Source organism: Physeter macrocephalus, chromosome 15 (assembly GCF_002837175.3).
Source record: "Physeter macrocephalus isolate SW-GA chromosome 15, ASM283717v5, whole genome shotgun sequence".
Classification (NCBI taxonomy): domain Eukaryota; kingdom Metazoa; phylum Chordata; class Mammalia; order Artiodactyla; family Physeteridae; genus Physeter; species Physeter macrocephalus.
Window position 1 is genome coordinate 7,052,994 of NC_041228.1, and position 24,268 is coordinate 7,077,261.

The following is a 24,268-nucleotide window of genomic DNA, read 5'->3' on the forward strand; positions in this document are numbered from 1 at the left end:
GGGAGGGGCCACAACAGTGAGAGGCCCGCGTACCGCAAAAAAAAAAAAAAAAAAAAAAAAAGCAGGTGGCAGAGAGTCTGGGTTCGACTTGGGCAGGTTGCTTCTCCTCCCGGTCTCAGTTTCCTCAGCTGTGGAACGGGCATGACAGACCCCCTTTGCCTAAATCATAGGGTCGTCATAGGATCAGCAGGGTGCACGTTGAAAACGACATGGCCTCTTACGAAGAAAAAAGCTATCACTTAATCTCTTCCTGTTGTGGAAGCATTTTGAGTTCCTTAGGAATCAAGCATTTCTTGGAAAAAAATAAAATATCGATTGACGGTATTCATGAGAGATTTTCATTGACGAAGCAATGTTCTGCTTTGTTAAATTTCTATTTCATGTGCCGTTTGGTGGGAAAGAATTCTCGTAGGTCATTATCTCGCCTGCTTGTTCATGGAGAAACCCTTTCTCTGAAGGCAGAGAGGGCCTCATTTCTGCGACGGGGCCCCGCGGGCTCCGTCCTCACTGTGGCGGCACTGTGTAGGTCCACCGCTTTGCTTCCTCGTCTCCTTTCTGGTCTTGCTGTAAAGAGGAGGAAAATGGGGTCGGGGAGATTGGGGGAGTGGCGATCAAGAGAGATTTTGTTTGGTTTGGTGGTAAGATGGGAGCGTGCAGAGGCTAGCAGAGAGGGAAGAGTCGGTGACCTGGAGAGAGAAGCAGAGTTTCGAGAACATGTCATTGAGGCGGTGGGAGAGGCTGGGGTTTGGAGCGCACGGGCCACGGCGTTGCCCTCTGTCCTGTGCCTTCCCGGGTGCGGGCCGGCCGAGCATCTTCCAGGTGTAGGCGCTCGCGGTGCGTCGTCTTTCGAAAGTGAGAAAGCGTCAGCAGCGTTTCCGTGTTGGTCGGCTTTCTCTCACCTCCACGAGCTGCTGGACCGTGTTCAACATTCTGCCCGCCCCGGGGTGGACCACGCCGCATTCAGCCCCCTCTGTGCCGCTGCTGGGCCCCCTCTCCTCCCGGCAGGAGCGGCAGGGGGGCGGCTGCTCCAGGCGGCTCTGGCACCGTCTTCCGGCCGCTTCAGTGAAATGGGAAGCCGGTCGGCAGCTGGCTGTGAGCACGGGGGCGAGCGGGGAGGAAGAGGCGCGATAGACTTGTTCGCCATCGGCAGAGTCGGTGGCCTCGACGCCTCGCACGAGGCCGTGTTAACAGTCCCCGTGAGGCTGGCGGTGGCGCGTGTCGGGAGCCCTGCAGCGTGCGGTGGATTCTCAGCGGTTACAGCCGCCGGGCGAGAGCACAGAGTAGGTGGAGGCTTGCACTGAATCAGGGCGCGGCTTACTGAGCCTCCTGGGTTCCCGCTGCAGAGGAGACTTGTGACCTGCATGTCCTGTTCAGTGTTGCAACCGAGAGATTATTACTCCCTCTCCGAGGTCATCCAACTTTACAGCATTTCGGGTCTGGAGTTGGAAATTGAACCTTTAAAGCCATCATACCAATTCTTCCTTTCAGTGTAAATGTGGAAGAACAACGTAGCCTTTGTTATTGGATCCTAATTGAATATTCCTATATGTGCCTGTAATTATTTTATTGGACTCAGAAATGAGTTGTTTTCCCCATATGTCTTCCTGCCTAGTATAATGGGAGGAACATAATGGACTGTTAATAAATATTTGTGAACGGTGATAATGCTTTCAATAGGAATTAAATGGCTTAAAAAAGCAGCAGCTTCCCATTCTTCTTGCTCTTAGCTCCTGTGCCCGCCAGTGGAAGGTGCTTGGCTCTAAAGAAGTGCTGTTTTGATCATTTTTTCCTTGCACCTAATTTGAGTGAGTCTCACTAGAATACTTCATTGTTGTCAGTGTGGTCCATTCATTTGAAGGTTGCATTAATTTTCAAGTTCCATATTCATTTTTTACTTTGCTATGTGAATCCCGAATCTAGGCTCTTGAGTAGATTAGGGTAACAGGGAGGTCCATATTAGACCTAGTCCAGAAGGACTGAGGTTTTGGAATATTGAAGAAAGAATTTTCTGGCAACCGGGGCCACCTGAAGGTAGAAGTGAGCTGCCTGGCTGTGCAGCGTCCACCAGAAGGACACACCTGTTGGTGCCTGGAGATTGCTCAGAAGAGCAACCTTCAATATTTTTCTTTGGCATTTGGATGTACTCATTGCTTGGGTGAAGGTGAAATAACATATTTTGCTTTTTTTTTCCTTACAGAAAACCCGGCCATCTTCATGTGTAAATGTTGTAACCTTTTCTCACCAAGTCAATCGGAACTCCTCTCCCACGTTTCTGAGAAGCACGCAGAAGAGGGGGTTAATGTGGATGAGATCATCATTCCCCTGAGGCCTCTGAGTACCCCTGAACCCACCAACCCAGGCAAAACCGGAGATGGTAAGGGGGCCGGGGTGCCGGGAGAGGGCGCCACGCCCACGGTGTGCCTGAGGGCCATGATGGTGCTTATTTGCTCTCAAATACTTTGATTCTCAGTTTCTGTCTGGTGGGCATAGGGTCTCATAAAAATCCAAATCTCCAACCAGAAGTCACAATGATTTCCATTTGTAGATCTGCTCAAGTAAGATTGTGTGTTTGAATTCCCTGTACCCAGTCTCTGTAGGTGCTTCTCCAATGCCTGGTTGGTAGATGGAGGGATGAATGAATGAATGAATGAATGAATGAAAGGAGTCGACACCATCCAGCCGGGTAACAAGCACGAGCTTATTGTCAGACAAGCGTGTTTAACCCAGCCCCAGCACCTGCTACTGCGTTACCTGAAGCAAATGACGTTACTCCTCTGAGCCTCGCTTGGCTCATCTGAAAAACGAAGACAAATCTGCCTGTCGCAAGGGGGTCTGTGAGGATTAAGTCAGAGGTATGGTGACAGCAGCAAGGATGATGCCTGGAACAAAGGAGACGAAAGGCAAGCTGTTATGCTGACATACGTCATGAATGAGTAAGGATATATAATCTTCGAAACAGCACGGCTGGACTGCTCACGTGTACCTGGAACAGGGATTCCCGTCACAGAGCTTTGATCCGCAGAATCCTTCAGGTTCACGGTCAGTGTCGGAAGTGAGATACATCTTGTTTGCGGTGTCCAGACACTGCCCACTGAGCGGCATCAGATGCAGCCGGTGGATGGATTAGAGAAACCATCCAGGCACTGTAATTAGGTCCCCGCAGACAAAGAAAATGTAGAGTATAGGAGGAGCCGCTGAAAACCAGAGTCAGAAAAGGTCCCCACAAAACTGTTTTTATACGATGAGCGATGATGGCCAGTCTCCTGTGCAGAAGCTCTCAATCTGTGGCAGTAAACGTCCCGTCGCAGGGTTCGTTAGTCACACTAATAATCCAATTGCTCTTTCCTGGGACTCTTTAGACGGGCATTTCTAAAGAGGCCGGCTTGTTGATCATCTGTCTGACACCGTTAACAAGGAGAGACTCCAGACGCAACATGTTTTGGTTGGGTCCCTCTGGCCGTTCCCAGGGCGCTCAGAGAAACACGCCTGACAGAAGACTGAGTTGTTGAGAAGTTAGGAGAAATTCCACTGGTTACTGTTAGTGGCATAAGGCGGAAACTCTCCATTCCCGACATCGCGGCGCTCACGGGAGTCTCCTCCGTCTCCTGGCTGCTCCTCCGGTTGTTGGGCTGCACCCTGCAGGCCTTCAAGGCCTGTGCTTGCCCAGCTTCAAGGCCGAGGAAAGCAACAGAGACATCAGGGGTTTAAAGGGTGGGGGAGCTTACACGTCTGAAGGAAAGTCCTGGAGGGACACCCCACCGTGTACGGGGCGTGGAGGGCGGGACATGGCGCAGTCTTTGCTCCCGGGGGAAGGGGAGGTTACCAGTTACAGGGGAATTGACACCAGGTGGGCTCGTTAGTTACCAGGGAAACCAGTCGAGGGGCACGCCCCTCACCACCCCTTTGATAAGCTGTCACTAGCTGGGGCCTGCAGCAAGACGGAGGAAGGGCAGTCATGTGAGTAGGGTGTAGGTGAAGCAGGCCCTGACCGGGCAGGGGATGGACAGAGAACAAAAGAACAGCCATCTGAGGGGCCTGACCATACCCCCAACCCCTGCGTACCCTGCACGACCCTTACAGCCTTGGTCCCCTCATCTTCCCTGATATCCCTGGGGTCAGGTATGTAGGGGGCGCTGCAGCCAGACACCACAATACAATACGGCCAAAGTATCATGAGTAAGATACCGAGGGCTGTATGCTGAGAGCAGTCGTCTGCCACGATGTGGGCAAATTTTGGAGCCAAGTGTTTACAAGGTCAATGGAGAGGGAGTCGATGGCAGCAGTGCCCTGTCCAGTTATAAGGAAGGTAAGGCCATGTCTGGTTTTCACAAACCCAGAGCCACCCCATGGGAAGGGGAAGGCCCGGCTTTAAGAGGAACATTCTGGTGGCCTAGCCAGGAGTCAGCAGTCACAGTACAGGTCTGCCACCCCATGTTATGTTGGGTGCAATTAGGGGTGGACCTGTTAGGTCTTTCTAAAGAAAAAGCAGTTAATCCCACTAGTTGGACTTGTGTGTCCAGAAGCCAGCCTATTCCACTCCACCCAGCATAGCCCAGGGGGGCTCATAGGCAGTCAGTTGTACAGTAATGTTTACCGATGGGGGTCCTTCTGACGTACTGGCACGTGGGACCAGAAGATGGTGAGTCTTCTTCCCCCATGGTCAGTAGTCCCCACACAGTCGCGTTAGCCAGGTCGATTGTTCATGGAAGCCTGGAGGAGGGTGACAGCGCTATCTCGCTAGACACTCAGCAACTAGACTCATTTTGCAGTGAGGCCAGCGTTGCTGCTCGGTCCTCGGATACATCTCCTTCGCTCAGGCTAGGGACGAAGTGTAAGACGTCTGACAGGCACGACACAGGGGAGATCATGACAATCAAGCACAATATGAGCAGTAAGCACATCTGAGATACAGTTCAGAAAACTCTTCAGTAATAGGAGAACGTGTCTAAAATCACATATACGATGGCCGCCTAGTTTTACCTTGGATGTCTGAACCGTTTTGGCTTTCAAATGCATTCCCTTCCTCAATGGCCAAAGCAGATGTACAATGCCTGTCTGAAAGGCCACAAGACAGGCTGCTCTGGTCAATAAAGTTTAAGGTAAACCACGTATAAGCCGGAATGACTTCCCCGTGCTGCAGTGTGTGCGGATTTTCCCATCGTTTCCCCTTTTGACTGCGCGTCTCCCAGTAGAAAGACTGATGATCAAAACATTTGTCCCGAGATGCGGGGGCGCTTTCTTCTACCCCAGGTTCAGATCATGTGGGTGCTAGGCCTCCTTTATATTCACCTAGTCATTCACATTGGGGGAAAACTAATCAGATCTCGTGAACAGGCTCAGGTATGTTAATGGGGGAAACGCTTTATAGGTTATACATTTTATCACTTGTACCCAGTTGTCACACAAGCATTGTACGTGTGCTTTCAGCAGCAGACTTAAAGCAAGCAGTGTCGTACTTTGTGAGTGATTATACTCGGTGACAGTTTCACTAGATCACTTTCTTTCAATCCAGAACATCGGGGCAAAAGTATGGCTAACACAATCACTTTCATAAATACAGACCTCAATTAACGGAACTAGAATTTAACATCCACTGAAACATAATATTGTTCTCGCTAAAATTACCCTCATCTCCACCAAACTCAGCCAATCAAAATTAATTTGTTGGCAGAGTAAGTCTGGTCAGTTGACCACATGGCTCCTCCAAACTGGCTGAGGGGGAACTCGTCAGGAGTCTCAGACTGAATTCCCAAAAGGCCTCTCAGGGCCAGGAGGACAATGCCAAAGGCCTGCCATCAGGCTCTGCCTCAGTGGACTTCTCGGTCCCCAAACACTGAGACTCCTGCACGTGCCAGGAGACGGTCTTTCCCATTTATCTGGTAAGGCTGCTCTGCAGAACCCTAGAGTTCCCAATTTCTGGAGGGACCAGGCAGAGAAAAGAAAAATGTTTTAATTCTGCCTACATGTGTGATTTACCCAGTTGTTGTAAGCCATAACCAACTTGAGGGGAAGGGTTTCCCTCTATCTGGAAAACAGATCAAACCAGGAACATTCCAGACAAAACCCATAAAAATTATAACCATATTGACCAGTTCACTCAGTAACCAATCTTTCTGTTAACTTTTAATGACGCCATCAGGTTTTCCATTAGGATTCTTTAATTTCTTACCCAGTTCAGCAGTATATTCTAAAGTTTATCAGAGACCTGTTATTGTCAAAATGTCCGTAACTGTGAATCTTCTTGAAGATGAAGCACTTTTGCAAAAGCATCAGAGTAAAACAATAACTGTCCATAAAAGACAAAAGACTTAAAAAGTCATGGTTAAACACCTGATTACAATGTAATCGGTAAACTTGGTTACAGTAACTAGAATTATGACTGATTATAATTTTATCCCTTGAAAACCATAACCTCTGGCAAAAACCAAGAAGCAAGTCATTCTGCATTTCCTGATTGGAAAATTTAATGCGTTAGTCTTCCTCTCCTAAGCAGGCATAGGTAGATAAGCTTAGACCCACCCAGCAATTAATGTTCTGATATTTCATCCTATTTGAAATGACCCATGAATTTTCTTCTTTTAACTTAGTTTCAAGTTACCGAAATCTGGAGAGACTATTTTAGATAGACATTCCCAAAACATAATTATTTCTATAGAGTTTACCTAGAGGCTCTTTTTTTCTCCTTTACTCTTAGAGATCACAAAAGATTAAAGTTCCCGGGAGCCTAGGTAGATCGTTTACTTCTCAAAGGCACAAGAGAAATACCAGTTCCTTCTAGAGAGCTAGCTTAACCAATTGGAAAAGGCTTACAATAGCAGAGCCATTAGAGGGCGCTGTTCTCCAGATCTCTCGGCAGCCCTCACTCAGCAAGGACAGCCACCCTGGGATTTCCCCGCAACTTCGGGGCCCACGTGTTAGTGGACAGCCGCCCCGAGGTTATGCCCGCAGCTTTCCATTCCCGACATCGCGGCGCTCACGGGAGTCTCCTCCATCTCCTGGCTGCTCCTCCGGTCGTTGGGCTGCACCCTGCAGGCCTACAAGGCCTGTGCTTGCCCAGCTTCAAGGCCGAAGAAAGCAACAGAGACATCAGGGGTTTGATGGGTGGGGGAGCTTACACGTCTGAAGCAAAATCCTGGAGTGACACCCCACCGTGTGCGGGGCGTGGAGGGCGGGATGTGTTGGTAGCCTTAGTCCCCGGGAGGGGGTGGGGGGAGGAGAGATTACCAGTTACAGGGGAATTGATGTCAGCTGGGCTCATTAGTTACCAGGGAAACCAGTTGAGGGGCATGCCCCTCACCGCCCCTTTGATAAGCTGTCACTAGCTGGGGCCTGGGTCAAGTACACAGGAAGGTCAGTCATGTGAGTAGGGTGTAGGTGAAGCAGCCCTGGTCGGGCAGGGGATGGACAGAGAGCAAGAGAGCAGCCATCTTGAGTGGTCTGACCGTACGGTGTTCTTGTGGTACTCTTGGTATAATCAGATTCTTACCTTTGAACTTCTTTTAAAAGTTATTTTCCTTTCTTAACTAATTTACTTTTCACTTAAATTCTTCTTGAATACATTTCCTTTGTGTGTTTGTGTGTATACTGGAAGATTAGTTGCCTGTGTAATTTAATTTTAAAAAGTATTTCTTAAGACTTTAATTAGACTTAGACTGTTAATATGAGAAAATTTCTTCCTGAGTCTTCGATTAAGAACCCCAAGTCCTTCCTCTCCTCTTTGTCCGAGTCTATAAAATTTGAGCCTTCCGGAAGCTCAGTTTCTCTCTAACGATTTCTGTTCAGGTTCAACCTTCACAATTCATTTTAAGTTGAGAGATGCTTGAAATGGTTTAATTAAACCTTTAACTGAGTAGTAATTGATTTATTATTTTGGTCTCCCTTTAGAACATGAAGGTTCCTAAATCCTCTGGTTTATTTTATAGCCTTTTAATCTCTTTTGCTCGTGTTGGCAAAGGTCTGCAGAAGAGCCTTTTATTTTTCTCCCTTCTTGCTAATCAAATCTCTGGCTCTGGTCCAAGAAAAAAATTCCCTAAGGGGCCAAGTTCATTCTCCCTCTTGTATGTATGTATGAGTGTATAAAAGAGAATCCGTGTGTATGAGTGTGTGTATCTGTGAGTGTGTGTTAGTGAAGGGTGAGCGTGTGTGCACACACTTGTTCATCCTGATGGAGGAGGGGACACTGGGCTTACGGGAGCAGGAATTTACATGGGTCTGCTGAGAGCTGGGTTTTGGTTCTTCCATCATCTTCCCCTTTCATACTTTTAATAGGAACTCTTCTTTTCTCCTTTTCCTCTCTTCCTTCTCTCCCCTTCGCCTTCCCTCCTTCTTAATTTATTCCTTAATTGCACCTGCTGTATGCCTGGGTGCTGTGCGCCTGGGTGCTGTGCGCCTGGGTGCTGTGCGCCTGGGTGCTGTGCTAGGTGCTGGGAGCACAGAGCCGGCCCAGGCACTGTTCCTGCTGGCTCTGCCTCCTGGCCGGTGGGTGGCATTTGGACAAAGAGGCGGTTTCAGTGCAGTGTGGAAGGTGCTTCTCTGGGATTAGGTTTGGGCTGCTAAAGAGGGGGGACACGTGGTACCTCCTTTCACCCTTGGAGGGTGAAAGGAGGCTTCCCAGGGGAGGCGTCTAAATTTAAATCTCTGTGTTGTCTCTTCTGGGCACTTAGCACGAATAAAGTCACTCTGAGTGGTAGGCATCTTGGACTTGCTGTCCCAGGAGCCGCTGAACCCCGAGCCCTCTCGTTTGCTCGGGCAGGCAGCCTGGGGGCAGCGGGCTCCAATGGACTCAGGTTTCGGTGCTGGGGCTCTCATGGGATGCCGCGGCTGCGCTGGCGCACCTGCTGCTTTTGTGGGGATTACAAAAAGGTGCCTCCATCCTGGGCCGATGAGTTAGCAATGGGCGTTCTTTCTGGGTGAACAAGGATAGAGTGTGCTCAGGGCTGATGCAGGCAGCGCAGGGCGCTCTGCCTGCTGGTGGAGCCTGGCCTGGGACAGGGACAGGGACAGGGATGGGGACAGGCCCCCGCCTGTCCTCTGTGGCCCTCACGCAGGGGTCAGCCTGCACCACAGCCTTGGAGGGGCTGCTGGCGGCTTAGGCAAGTGGCTTTTGTTATCTGTTAAGGGGAGATAAGATATTAGCCTGTTTAAAAACGGATTCTGAGACAAATGCATGTTAGTACCTAACATCTTAGAACCTGGTGTGTGCACGGTGCCCTTCTAGCCCTCCCAACCCCTGTGTATCCATTTGCTGTTCAGATCGGGAGTTGGGTCACACTGAAGCTTGTGGCTGGGTGAACTATCATTGTTTTCCTGCAGAACTCAGAGTAGAGGTCAAAATGTGCTATTTCTGTGCTCCGATATTAACCTAACTGGCGTGGATGTCAGGTTCACGGACTGAGGCAAACAGATCTGGGTTCAAATCGTAGCTCGGCTACTTCTGGGTCTTGGGGCAGACTGATTCATTTTCTTTCTTCTTTTTTTCTCAGTTTTTTTAGAATAATTAATTTATTTATTTTGGGCTGCATTAGGTCTTCGTTGCTGCGCGCGGGCTTTCTCTAGTTGCAGCGAGCGGGGGCTACTCTTCATTGTGGTGCGTGGGCTTCTCATTGCGGTGGCTTCTCTCGTTGCAGAGCATGGGCTCTAGGTGTGCGGGCTCAGTCGTTGTGGCACGCGGCTCAGTAGTTGTGGCTCGTGGGCTCTAGAGCACAGGCTCAGTAGTTGTGGTACACGTGCTTAGTTGCTCCGCGGCACGTGGGATCTTCTTGGACCAGGGCTTAAACTCACGTCCCCTGCATTGGCAGGTGAATTCTTAACCACTTCGCCACCAGGGAAGTCTTGATTAATTTTCTTAAGCCTCAGTGTCCTCTGTAGAATGGGAAATCCTCAGGGATTTGCTGGGGCAATGCATGTGAAGGGCTTAGCATGTGACTGAGATGTATGTGCCTAGTGATTATTAATTGTTGCTGTTATTCATGTGGCATTTCCACATTATTGCTGCTAAAACCACAGGGAGCAGTCTTGGGGTGCCCTCTGCCTCCCTGGAGCCTTGCATTATAGGGCAGGCTGCAGCCTGTCCTGTAAAGGGGTGCTACGTCCCTGTAAACCTAAATGCCCCGAAAAGCCCCACGGTCCCTCGTTTCTGACATCATTCACTGTCTCTCTGTTGCTGCCTGGGAACTAAATGCCAGGGAGGCTGACTCTCAGGGCCTGGCAGTGTGAGTGGTTCAGGGTATTCCTAAATTCTCGAGTTGGTGTGACTGGAGGTTGAGCTGCAAAGTGGGAGTTGGAAGGCTGGCTTTATCCTTGGTCTTAGGCAGAGTGGAATTTATACACCTCTAATTCTATATTGGCTTTCTCGGTGTGTGACATGTTTTAAAATGAAGAAATCGAGGAAAAAGTGCCTTAATGAACAAGAATGGGTGTACGTCGAGGAATCACACGATCTAACATTGGACGGACTGGGAAGGTAATAGTGTCTTCAGAGAGACAGTCCAAGTCAGAGTACTCATGCTTGTAGCCATGATAATAAGCAGTCGCCATATATAGATCACCTCCTAAGTGCTGTGCTCAGCATTTTAATGGACTGCTTTTTATTAATAGTGACTCTATAAAATAGAGGCGGTTTTGTGTTTATTTTTCATGTTAGAAACTGAGGCTGGCGGGGTTTGAACTTAGGTCTGCCTAGCTCCCAGCTGCTGCTCTCTGCAGCGCACCTCTTGGCTCCGCTACCATGTCCAGAACGGACCTGAGGGCCACAAGACTCAGCAGAAAGATCTGGGCGGCGAAGAAGGAACCCAGATTCTGGGTCTGCCAGCTCAGTGGAAGGTTCTGGAAAATGTGCCAAGTCCCTTCAACCTTTGGGTCAGTCCTTCTTTTCCTATTGAGGAGTTAGATTTGCTGCATCCATCTCTGAAGGTTTTTATGAGGATAAAATGTGATAATAGCTGGGAAAGTGCCTCACAAACTTGAGTGATGTACAAATAAAGGGCTTATGTTATTAGCGTTTTGATAATGTTGAGTTTTCTTTTCATAATGCTCATGTCATCTTTTGATTAAATTTAAAAACCTTGGGCTGATTCTTTCCGTCCCTTGCTAGGTCAGGCCTTGGATCTACAAGGATAATTTTCTGCCTGTGAGGAAGCTGTCCCCGGTAATGGATTTGGGACGGGGTCGAGATGCACCGTGGCTTGCCCCTCTCTTCCTGTTGGAAACTTGGGACCTAGGAAATGCCTTGTTTTCGAAATGCATCTTTTCCTATTATTAAGCGGCTGATCAACGTGTGTTTCTGTATTAAGTATCTGCTATGTCTCCAGCTCTGCCCGAGATCCTGTGGGACCTCAGGGTGTATGATGGAAGGTGGGAGGAGAGAAACACAGTCAGGAAGTGGTGTGGGTGAGCTTGCACACGTGTGTGCCTTACACGCAGCTGCGAGGCCAGCCAGGGTTGGCCGAGCTGCCTCACAGAGGAGGTACTGAGATGTGAACTGGGCCTGGAGTCAGGGTTCTGATTGGGGTGCAGGAGGGCGCACAGCACAGGGAAGTAAAAAAGAGGCAGGTGTTCCCTGTGCATATTTAGGGAGGCCTGGAACACTGCCCTGAGTGGTTGAGAGAGCGAGCGAGCACGCGTGCGCGCGTGTTTGTGTCTGTGTGTTTGTGCACGCGTGCGCACATGTGTAGGGTGAACTGTGTGATAAAGGGCCTGGAAAGCCAGGTCTCAGAGTCGTGGGGCAAAGTCCTCAAGAACGGTGGAAAGTTCTAGAGCAAGGGAGTGGCAGTGAGACAGGGGGTGGAGGCTGAGAGAGACCAGAGCAGAAAGCTGGACTCTGAGATGCCGTGCAGGGGTCTAGGTGAGCGGAGACGGGGTGTACGGGCAGGTGTCTTCAGGACAGAATCCACAGAGTTCCGTGACGCCTGAGTAGAGGAATTCAGGGAGCAGGAACAGGAATTGAAATTTCCTCCATTCAGACGCCATTAAAATGTGTCGATTTAGAGGCGACAGGATTTTCCTCGCCCAGTTCTAGGCTTCTCCGCTCTTCTGTACCATGGGGGTAGTTGACAGCAGCAACTCGTTTTCGGTGCTTAAATGAGTCCAAGTTCATTTATGAATATTTCATTTTTAGCTAACTAATTGGTCTTGAGGATCTGAATTATGGATGAAGCAAGATGTAAGATTAGTTTTGTCACCGTCGTGTTAGAGGTTTTCCAGAGCTCTCACGGCTGATTTTATGTTTCTTCCTTGACAACAGATTGCACCCTGCTTGTTGGGGTGCAATCACCCCAACGGGGTGCCTACTGGGCGGGACACCGGGTCACGTGCTGGGGGATAAAAAGCCATCGGGACGGGACTCAGTCTTCAGGGGGTCCTGCCTTTGGGGAGACACACGCACGACTCTCGGGTCCGGCCGGCCATGCTGCACTCCCGCTGTGCGGGGAGAGGGGTCGCACCCGTGGGCACTGCAGCTGCCGCCTGCTCTGGGCGTCCCCGGGGAGAGGGCGCTGGGTGCCCTGCTGCCATGAGTGCCGAATCTGAACCTGAGGTGAAGGGCACGGTTTCTGCAAGACTTCGACGTCTGCCCAGGATTGCTGACGCCAGCTGCAAATTTGGGGGTTCCCAGGGCCACCCACACTTCTGCAGCTAGGTACAAGCTTGAAGCACCCAAAGGACTCCCTCAGGTTGCATAATTTTCTAGAACGACTCACAGAACTCAGGAAAGCACTGTACTTGTGATGACAGTTCTAAACAAAAAGGGTACAGGTCAGAACGAGCCAAAGGGGGAGATGCCTGGGTGAGGCCGGGACTGGGGGGGTTCCAGACAAGGGGCTTTCGGTCCCCCTCCTACACCCGTGGTGTCCTGGACGCTGCTGCCTTCTTCTGGCTACATTACATGACAGGACTCAAGAGTATTTCCAACCAGGGACGCTCGCCTGAGCCTTTGGTGTCCAGAGATGTTTGGGGCTCGATGACACACTGCTCATGTGGCTGGCCCCCAGTCTCCAGCTTCTCCTGGGGGTCAGACTAATACCTCTCTTCTCCAGTTCATCCAGAGGTCAGAACTGACCTGACCTGTTGCAGAGCCCCTGAAACAAACCACAGTGTTAGTCCTGTGGCTAAAGCCCCTGTGCACATGGGCACTGCTGTCACGCAGGGCCTTCCAGGGGCCTAGAGGTCACCCCCAGTGGCTGAGGGCAGCGGCCAGACCTCTCTACGGGTAAAGCCCCTTATTCACTACACAGCTGCATCCTCAGGACATTTCAGAGGCGGACCTTTGTCTGCATGGCGGGGTGTGGAGTCTGGCATCAGGGTTGGGCTGGACCACGGCCTCCTACAAACTGTTAAGCATCACGTTTCTGCAGCTCAGCGGATGGGACATGAGGTGGGCCTTTTATAGCCTCTTCGTGAATTCCGCTCCTCTGTTAGCTGCTGCTTCAGTAAGTTGCTGTTGTAAAGAATAACGAGGAGGAGAGTTGTACTGACTGCGAGGTGAAGAGTTTGTCCTTACTCTGCACCCCCCTTTCCTCCCCTCCCCCTCCAGCCTCCCTTCCGCAGCGGCTGGGCCTCCGGTCCACACAGCTGTCATTCTCCCTGGTAAAGTCTCAATGTGGGCAGACGGGTCCAAGGGGCTTGTGCCCCTGCTCGTTTGTTCTGGCCTCTTCGTTTGCTTTCTTGTTGTTTAGTACTTTTTTCTCCCCTGTTCCTGACGACCCCCATCCTCGTCTGACATGCCTGGCGAGACAGAGGGAAGGCAGTGATTGTGTGTTGGGCTGGGCTGCCCTGGCCATGGAAGGCCCTGGTTCGGAGCTCTAGGTCAAGGGGGAGCCACCCTTGGCACTGCAGCTCCGTGGAAACTCTGCTCCGCAGGGAGCTCCCCTCTCTCGGCTCCTCCCCCATGCTGGTGCCTGGTCTCTCCGAGCTCTTGGCGACCCCACGTCAGAGCAGGCTTCTCTGTCCAGAGCCCTCACTGTCACGCTGCTCTTTCCCTGCAGACTTTGCTCCAGAACCGTCCTGCCCTCCTTTCCCGCCCCATGGCTTTCCTGTCTGCTTTGGGAGCACAAGTGACCCACTTAAGGGGTCCTCACGGTGGTAGCAGTGGGCACTGTGGCTGATGTTTCCTGGGCAGAACTGTAGCCTTGGGGAGAGCAGGGGGGACCTTGAATGTATCATAATTCCGCAGATGACATTCCCTCAGGATGGTGCTAGCACCTAGGACCCTTCCTCTGCCCTGATGTTCAGATGCAAAGCGGGCTGCTGCCATGCCTTGCCTTAGCCAGACAGATGGCTCTCCAAAGATGGCACGGTGGCCAGGCTGTGCTGGCCCCCTGCTTGGCCTCCTCTGGGTACCCCTCAAGTCACATCACCTAAGACACACCACTCCACCTTCACAGAGCGGCACGATGCCCCCTGACCCCACTCACCCATCTTAATTCCCACCTTCCCTTGGAGACAAGTGCCTTAATGATGAATGCTAATTAAGAAGAAATACAAGATGAAAAATGATTTGAAGCTTACTCTGAAGCAGCTCTGATCATGACATTTAAATCATTTGGTTTCTAGGAAACTTGAAAAATATTGTCTTTAGTCCTATAATTGGTGGCTTTAGATTGTAATTATTTTTTCTCTTTTTCATCAGAACAATTTGCATCTAATAATTGTGATGCCTTGAAATAGTCTGAATAATTGTGTAACTCATTAAGAGCATGAAAAACCAAGCAGCCTTTGAGAACGCTTTGCAAAGAAGTCCTTAGCAAGTTTCTGAGAACTGGATTTCAGTGGAAATGGTGGTTCATAAGGAGCCTGGTTTGTGAACAGGGGGCTGATGGTCACAACTTAAAATCCTCCCCGGCACTTCCCTGGCGGTCCAGTGGTTAGGACTCCATGCTTCCACCGCAGGGGGCATTGGTTTGATCCGTGGTCAGGGAGCTAAGATCCCACAGGCTGCTCGGCCAAAACAAGAACAAAAACAAAAACATCCTCCCCCGCTTACAGAAGAAGCACATGCAAAGGTTCTGATAAAGTGATATTCTTCTTTTAAAAACATTTACTTATTTATTTATTTTTGGCTGTGTTGGGTCTTCGTTTCTGTGCGAGGGCTTTCTCTAGTTGCAGCGAGCGGGGGCCACTCTTCATCGCGGTGTGCGGGCCTCTCACTGTCGCGGCTTCTCTTGTTGCGGAGCACAGGCTCCAGACGCCCAGGCTCAGTAGTTGTGGCTCACGGGCCCAGCTGCCCCGTGGCATGTGGGATCTTCCCAGGCCAGGTCTCGAACCCGTGTCCCCTTCATTGGCAGGCAGATTCTCAACCACTGAGCCACCAGGGAAGCCCTAAAGTGATGTGTTTTTTTGTTGTTTGTTTGTTTTTTTTTGGCGGTACGCGGGCCTTTCACCGTCGTGGCCTCTCCCGTTGCGGAGCACAGGCTCCGGACGCACAGGCTCAGCGGCCATGGCTCATGGGCCCAGCCGCTCCGCGGCATGCGGGATCCTCCCGGACCGGGGCACGAACCCGCGTCCCCTGCATCGGCAGGCAGACCCTCAACCACTGCGCCACCAGGGAAGCCCTAAAGTGATATTCTTAAATCACATTATTACAAAATTGAGTATACAATAGCATAGAGGTGCAGAGATATTAGCACTAAAGACTGTTTGCAGCTGTTCATTTCTGGAACCGCTTCAGACTTTCCTTTTTTAATAAAACGTGGAACCAAACATACTTCCACACTTGGAAATTGAGTGCATGCCCTGCACTGTCGCCTCCTGTGACTACATGGTGCCCTCTTGCTTCCTTCATAGAGTTTTCGGTCATGAAGAGGAAGAGAGGTAGGCCAAAGGGGTCCACGAAGAAGGCCAGCCCCGAAGAGGAACTAGTGGAAAACAACGTTATTCCCAGTGGGGACAGCCCGCGGGCCCCGGAGGGAGGGGGCAGCCTGACTCCCAGCAGCCTGGAGTGCAGCAAGTGCTGCCGGAAGTTCTCCAACCCACGCCAGCTGAGGAAGCATATCTGCATCATCGTGCTGAATCTGGGCGAGGAGGAGGGAGAGGCCGGTAAGTGCTGCCCGAGGGCCGACCGCGTCGCTTTCTGATAACTCACACAGATGTAACTACTCACATCCGTTTTTACTGGTTCACTTGTTACTTGGAAATCGCACATATTTATACATGTCCCACCTATCTGGAAAGTGCTCATGTTTGCAATGATTACTGGCTTACTGTATGTCTTCTTGGAATCGAGGGTATCGTCTGGTAGCTGATGCCCACAGAGCGCAGGTCACGGGGGTACTTGAGTAGACGCTTGCCGGCGGAGGTGGGGGTGTTGCAGAGAGGGTAAAACAGTCTCTGTGCTCTCGAGCATGTTCGGGGTAAGACAATGGGCTTTTAAAATGCAAAGTGTTACAGGATAACAAATCAGGAGTTGAGAAAGTGTTCCGATGGGAATTCCGGACTGAGCCTGGTGTCGCAGTTTGGGTGGCATTTGGAGTAAAGGAGGGAGGGTGTCTCAGTGGACGAGTGGGACCGTGTGAGCAGAAGAGCAGACACTGGGGTGCTCGAGGCCCCTGTGAGTGACCTTGATGGCCTAGACAGTGGCAGGCATTCCTGAAGAACGTGAAGGATACCAGGTGCTTCCTCCAGGTAAGTACTTAGCAAGGCTTCAGCTCTGAAGTAACCTCTAAAAGAGGCGGAGGGACGTGTGAGTGTGAGCGGGGAACGTCTCCCAGACGACTCTCTAGGAGGACCGAAACGGCAAGATTGCACCGGAGAGCTGAGGGCCTCCGCTGTTGTGCTGTTGTTGTTGTTTGATTCTTGCACCGTTTTTGGAGTTTGCAAACCACGTCTGAGAGTTTAGGAAGTTCTTACTGTGTTTTGTACCATGCTAAGCATGCAGTTCTGGTTACGGATTGGGGCTTTGGACTATGGCTGCCTGGGTTTGAATCCTAGCTCTGGTACTTACTAACTTCATTCTGCTTTATTTTCCTCATCTGTAAAATGGGAATAAAAACAGCACTAGCTAATATGATTACTCTGAGGATTCAATGAGACAGGACTTTGTACCGTGCTTAGAACGGTGCTTGCCATTTCAAAAGCACCCCATAAGACTGACATGTGCACACTGCTATACTTAAAATGGATAACCAACAGGGACCTACTGTGTAGCACAGGGAACTCTGCTCAATGTTACGTGGCAGCCTGGATGGGAGGGGAGATTGGGGGAGAAAGGATAGATGTTTATGTATGGTTAAGTCACTTTACTGTGAACATGAAACTGTCACAACATTGTTAATTGGCTGTACTCCAGTATAAAATAAAAAGTTAAAAAGAAAAGCACCCCATAAATGTTAGCTGTTACTGTTACTCATAGCCATATGGACACAGTGCTATTGCTGTTCTTCCTGTTTTATAGATAAGAGCATTCAGACACTAAGACGTTAAGCAATTTGTCCAGGGTTCTTTAGCTAGAAAGGCATCTTGGCCTTTGAACCCAGACTGTCTGACTCTGAACCCCAATTCTTAAGTCCTAGAAACACCTCCCAACAGTGGAGCAAGACCCTTGGTGTGTAAAATCCTAGCACAGATTGGGTGAACTATTGAGGTAAGACATCACCTAATATTTATCAAACATCTAGGTTGGTGGCCAAGGCTCATTGCCAACACCTGTGCAAGTTGTAGAAAACACAAAATGTTGTTCTTTCCTTTAAAGAACTGCTCTCAAGGTGACCATGTGAACTCTTACTAGGCTGCAGGGCCTGATGCAAATAATGGACACGGGTTCAGACAAGATAAGGCAGCGGGCTGGCAGCCGTCCCAAGATAGAGCGTGAGTCCTCGCCGTGTGAGAGACGGGGCAGAGCACGGTGGTTTCGGAGGAGGCAGCATCTTGCTTCAGAGCCTAATGTCCTTTGGGCAAATACACAGGGTTTGAGCAGTAAGGTGGCTGATGGCGGAAGGGTTAGGAGGCCACGGCCCTGCACCTGAGGCACTCACCTCCAGGGGACCCGTTCCCTCCGGCCCTGGTCATGCAGTTGCTCCCCTCCTCTCTCCACCCCCGCCCCCGCCCTCTGAGTGTGTCGCACGCGCACACACACGCACCCCGCCCCAGCCCCCGCTCTCTTTTTCTCGCACAGATAGTCAACGGTTGTCTCGTTTTAACTGGAGGGGCCGGATCTAGCCGTCAAGGCAGCTCTGCTTGTACTGGCCCGAGGCCTTCTGAGAACCCAAGTCTCTCTGCTCATTCAGGCAGGGCTGTCTCGTTGAGAGTCTGTTTTGGTTTTGTGCCTTCACGCGGCTGGCTTGTCCTGTCACTCCCCCTCTGAGAGACTCCTGGGCTTTCTGCACAGCTGTGGTTAGAAATCAGGGATATCCCTCTTTGGCAACACCGAACATTTTGGCTGCTTCTTCCTCCGGGCCTTAGGCCTAGATCTAACTTGGAGGGCACGTGAGAAGTTCAGCCCGGTCCATGGATGTTCCCCCAGGCTGTGCTGCCCTCGGGAGTTTCTTCCGGAAACACAATTCTGCAGTGTCTCCCCTTCACAGGAAAGTACAGACACTTCACCTGGGTATTCACGGTCCTCACGGAAAGGATCTTTCATGGAGCTCTGCGGCGTCACTTTTCCACGCCATATAGTATTCCGTTGTTCATGCCAACCACGGTACATTTGGTGAAATTTAGGTCATTTCCATATTTTTTGCTGTTATAAATATTACTCCAATAAACATTCCCTTATGTATATGTATGCGTTTGTGTATGTGTATATATGTGTATGTGTGGATTATTATTTGTTATTTTTGTAGGATAAATTCCTAAAAGTAGAACTACTGGGCCAGAAAGTGTATTACATATAGCCAAATTGCCCCCTAGAAAGCTCACACCAATTTAGATTCCAAAAGTATCCAAGAGTACCAATCGGATATTATCATTATTATTTGTTTTCTTTTTTAATACCTGGAATGATACAAAAAATACTAAGAAGAAAGTAAAAATAATCCAAAATTTCACTGCCTATGTATAAGGTCTATTACACTGTGTAAAAAAAAGTGAAGAAAGATCTTTCTCACTTCTATGTATGTTCATATACATTTTTCAGAAATGAGGTCGTATATAACGTTCTGTGATCTTTTTTCACTCACTAATGGAGGAGATAAATTTTTCACGTCAGTATTTTTTCTTTAACAAGCTGTTTTGTAGCACATTCTATGTTGCAGATACTGTTCTCAGTATTTTACAACTATTATCAATAGCTCATTTCATTATCATGGCAACATCAGAGGCACTATTATCATTCCCATTTTATAGACCAGGAAACTGAGGCACAGAGAAATTCAGGAGTTTGCTAACATCACACAGCCCGTAAAGGGTGGAGCTGGACTCTGAATGCACACATTCTGGCTGCAGGGTCTGTGCTTTTGATTGCGATGCTCTGCTTTCTGACTGAAAACAGTCAGTAAATGTAGATTTTTGTCATTTTTACAGGCCACGCAGCATTTCATCGTGTGCATGGGCCATGAGTTTTCCTTCATTGGTCTCCAGCTGATTGACACTGAATATTGCTTTAAATTTTTCTCCCTGATTAAAAACAAACAAACAAAAAACTACCCAGGTGTACAATCGAGCGTGCATTTTTATTTTATTATTACTATATTTGCACTTGTGTCTTTATTATCTTAGGTAAATGCTTAGTAATGTAATCCTCGGGTTAATGGGACATCTTTTAGGTCACATATTTTATGAGTCCATGTATATGTAATATTCAGAAGAGATAAATCCCTAGAGACAGAAGACTGTTGGTGGTTACCCAGGGCTGGAGGAGAGGGGAGAATGGGGACAAACTGCTTAATGGGTACAGGTTTTATTTTGAACGATAGAAAAGTTCTGGAACTAGATAAAGGTGGTGGTTGCACAACATTATGAATGTTCTAAACGTCCCTGGATGATTCACTCTAAAATGGTTAATTTTATGGTATGTGAGTTTTATCTGAATAAATCATATGAAAACTTTAGTTGATAAAATAACAAAACTATTTGAACAAAACAAACAAACAAAAAATAGGGCATCTTTTACCTTTTGACCCATACGCATGTTGTCAAGCTGCCCGGTAGACTGTGTCTGTCAGTCATTTTTCCTACGTTGACTGTGTCCTCGTATCCGCCTTTACCCTTTTATCCTGGGTTGTGTCAGTCTTTATGCTGTTAATCTCTAATGCGAACAATTTTCTTTAATTACTTTAATTTGCCTCTATTTGATCACTCGTGGACTCTCTCACTGCAGTTATTGGGGGTTTTTGTTTTGTGTGTAATTTGGGGCGTTTCTCGCTCACGCCCTTTGCCCTCTGAAAAACTACGCTTGTCCGCAGCCAGTGCTCAGTAAACATCTTGTGAGTGAAAGCATGAATCTTCATAGAGCAGAAACTAGGACTGTGCAGTGTCTAACGGGGGGAAACTCAGCGTGTTTCATCTCTTCCGTTTGCGTTTCTGTGCGGAGTGGGTCACGTGATGCGGGACAGGTCCCAGGTTCGTGGTGCTGACTGTCTGGCCATTGTACTGGCTTCCGCTCAGCTGTTGACTCTGTCGTTGTTTTCCTTCTTTCCTCCTTCTACCCTGCTCTTCACGTTTCGGGTTTCCGCTGTCATTCTTTGCACCTGTATTTGAGGGTTGCCTGTGAAAGTTACCTCTCCTTTGCTGGTGCTGTGGAGTCATCTGAGCTAGAGTCTGGAGTCATCCTTGAGTCCTCCTCTGGCTCACTTCCAGCCTGCTGGCCCCGTCAGCCTGCTGACTCCCTCCCCACGATTCTGGAGCCCTCAGTCGGTCTCCTCTCCGGGCGTCCTCCCTGCCCCGGGTCTGGCCTTCTCATCTCTCATATGGACTCTTTGCATAGCGGACTGGCTGCTCCACTTCTAGCCCTGCTCCCCATAAGCTCGCCCTTCACAGAAGGATGTCACGTGCTGAGGTGACACGTCACGTTGTTGCTGGGAGTCCTCCCGTGGCCTCCCCCGCTGCATGGAGGGGCCTCACCTCTGCCTGCTTTCCGCCCCACTTGCCCCATGGGCTCTTTTGCGCAGGCAGCTTTTTCTTCTTGGAAAGCTGCCCTCAGCCCTCTAAGCCAGCTCCCTAGCTGTTTCTCATTCTTGAGGCCGGCACTAGGTGCCCTAGTGCAGGCAGCCACGCTAAACGTCCGCTGAAGGAAAACACCTGCACATGACCTTTCTCTCTCCAGTAGCTCCTGACACTTGGAATAAAATTCAGATAAATGAGAATGGGATCCACTGTCAGAGTCGTTTATGGAAGGAAGAGAGTGTGAGATCTACAGCCTTGAGCCCTGACAGGCCCCAGAGATGGGCCCTGGGTGAGCAAACTGTGGGTATGGCTCAGGCTGCTAAGTTTGGCAGATGTTTGTTTACATGCTTCCATAATTCCAGAGGTGAGCTGGTCCAGAGCTTCCTGTAGGTCCACAGAATCCTAGACCCAGGTCAGCGGAAGCGTGATGCTTGTGGGCCCCAGCTGGGCCCCGCAGGGGTGATGGTGCCTCCTCTTACCGTGTGCCCGTCTGTGCCAGCTGCTGTCAGGGTGCTGAGCATCTGTTCTCATCCTCCTGCTGGGTGCCAAGGTAGGGCTGCCGGCTCATCGCTTAGATGAAGATACAGGCTCTGCTAGACAAAGGAAGCTGCCCGAGGCCAGCTAGTAATTAAGTGAATCCTGGTCCCTTCGACTTCCGAGCTCCAGCTTTTGTCACGTGGATCCAGCCGTCTTCGAATGCCGGTCCTCTGATTCTCCACCTTGCCCTGGCCCAGAGTCACCTGAATTAAACCTCCAGTCCCTTTGGTGACTAAGTGTCCCAACGTGAGACACGTGACATAAGTCAGACGTGGAGCTGGCCCCGTGCTCTCAGGCAAGCAGAGGGCACTCAGTGCCTTTTGTCACGGTGGGGGGCAGGGGCCGGGGGAGAAGAGGAGCTAACTAAATCCCACCCAAGCAGGGCTTTATGTCAGGCCTTTGGAAGGAGGACTATCTTGTCCGGCATCTTGGAGGCCGGCCTCTTGTGCTGCAGCCCCTTTGCGTTGTGCTGTCTGCAGTTCAGGGGGCTGCCTATATGGCGCCTCGAGGGACGTCATGGGAGGGAGGGAGCCTGTGACACAGGGGGCCTTTGCTCCGAGTGATGGCTCTTCAGACAAGTAGCAGCTACTTATTATTCCACCCCCACCACACCCGTTTTGAAAAGGAGTCTCTCTCTCACCATTAACAACCCGAGTACTGAGAAGTGCTGCAATGAATGGCCCGTGGCCTGTGGCCCAGCGGCCTTTAAAGCCGGACTTACTGCTGTGCCTGGTGCTTCCCAGCTGCTGAGGAGCTGTCTGAAGCCAAGGGCTGAGCGAGGTCCCTGCAGCGGCCGATCCTCTTCTCTTTTTTCTCCTCCTTCCTGAGCTTGTTGCTGGGCGCTAAGGCAGACTTTGGAGATCAAAGCGAGTAAAAGGAGTCTCTTCCCTTGAGCAGCTGAGCCTGGGGAGGAGGACCAAGGGGTGAATGGATACAGGACGCTGGAGGGGCCAGCCCAATGCAGAGGGGGCAGGGCAGGACCACGCAGGGTGTGGGCAGGGCGTATCCTGGAGGGCTCCCTGGAGAGAGGGGCCGTGAACTCCGTGTCTAAGGCTGACGGCCTCATGCTCTGCGTGTGCTTATGCCCATAGTTTGCTGCCTGTGGGAACGCTATGCTCGGAGCAGGTGCTCGCCTGTCCTTCCCTCGGAGCAAGAGAGACAGGAAGACTTGAGAAAGCCCGAGGGGAAGGGGCAAGGCGAGAGTGAGGCATAGTCAGCAGGTTCGATAGAATTATCTTGGGTTAATAAGTTTCTTAAACTGCTGCATTAGCAGTGTCGCATGAATCAGTGGCAGAGCCCCAGAATATAATCCCATATCAGGCTGCTGTTCTGACAACTGTTCTGGGCTTTTTATTAATGTGGCTGATAACACTTGACTCTCTGGGGTGTTCTGAGATTTAAGTAGTTCTTGGGCAATTTGGAATAGGTACTTCAGAATATCAGCGCCGTGTTGATTATAAAAGAGTGTGTATGAACTAATTTCTTCAGATGCGTGATTGCTCATGTGCTTAACTCTTCCCCTGCCCTTTCCTCAATCAGCTTGCCTTGCTTGCCTGCTATTCCATGTCGGGGACTCTGCGAAGTCCCTTGGGGAGTTAGAGGGTAAACACAGACACAGACCCCACTGCTAAGAGTGGGGAGTTGGAAAATGGAGCAGTATCCCTCCCAAAGGAACTCCTCTAGGACAGGAGGGCATGGTGAGCAAAGAGCAGGGAGGCTTTGAGATAAAGGGAACTTAGTTGAGAGCTTTTGTGTCAAATGAGCTTCGTTTTTCCTAGTGAAGTCAGAGAAGCTCATCAGAGTTAAAGGAGTGTGTGTGTGTGCATGTGTGTGTATGGTTAGGAGCTGAGAAAAGTGGGAATATTTTTGAACCGCTGCTGTAGATCTTTCCTTAATTCATCGGAAGCATTGATTGAGCACCTACTGTTTGTGTACCAGGCGTGCGGTGGTTGCTGGGCTATGTGATGTCAAGTGAACGGAAGTTTGTATGATAAAGTTGTTCAGAGTTTGGTGGGCGGGGCAAACAGATGACACTGACACTTCGGGGTAAGTGTGATGAGCATCCGCAGAGGCCACGTGGGCTCTTAAGGGAGCTCAGAGACGGGACTTCAGAGGCAGCCTGGGAGAGCAGGGCAGGTCAGGAAGCCTTGGGCAGAGCGTTGCCGTCCACGTGGGCCTGGGGTTCCGAAGGGTGGGTGGGGCTGGAGGTGAGACCGGGGAGGCATGTGGAATGCAGCCTGGCAGAGGAAGTCGCGTCCCGTAAGGCCCGGAGGAGGCTGCTGGCCGCGTGTGCCTGTGGGGAGACTGTGTAGGAGGCTGGTGCAGGGCCTGGTGGAGCGTCTGCAGTATCTGGTTTCAGCAGTGGCAGTGGGCGTCAAAGAAGGGGGTGTATTCTGGAGCTGCTGAGGAAGTGTGATTCCCAGGCCCTGGGAACAGGTTGATGTGGACAGGAAGCAGGAAGCTGTGGGAGGGAGGGGGCCTGGGTTTTGGCTTGGGTGCTGGGGTGGAGGGTGGCCCCTGCCAATCCGGAGAACCCAAGGGAGAAGCAGGTTTGGGGGAGAGAGGATGAGTTTGTTCTGGTCACACACTGAGTTGGGTGGACTCTGGGTGTCCACGGGGGTGTCATGCACCTGGGTGTGGGACCGGCAGGAGGCCCCTTCGTGGGTGAGGGCACAGGTGGGTGGTCAGCAGGGGTTGGGAT

General features: G+C 50.4%; 1 protein-coding gene across 35 annotated transcripts in view; it reads left to right on the plus strand.

Annotated features, from left to right (window-relative positions):
- Positions 1 to 24,268, plus strand: part of ZFAT (zinc finger and AT-hook domain containing) — a 264,652-nt gene that overhangs the window by 125,611 nt on the left and 114,773 nt on the right. For all 35 annotated transcript variants that reach the window (XR_008619456.1, XR_008619457.1, XR_003683319.2 and 32 more), the window contains 2 exons: positions 2,198 to 2,374; positions 15,778 to 16,029. Coding sequence is in view for 32 of the 35 variants with exons in the window: in XM_055091063.1 (XP_054947038.1) it covers positions 2,198 to 2,374; positions 15,778 to 16,029 (429 nt within the window). In the remaining 3 variants the exon portion in view is untranslated. The remainder of the gene's footprint in view (positions 1 to 2,197; positions 2,375 to 15,777; positions 16,030 to 24,268) is intronic.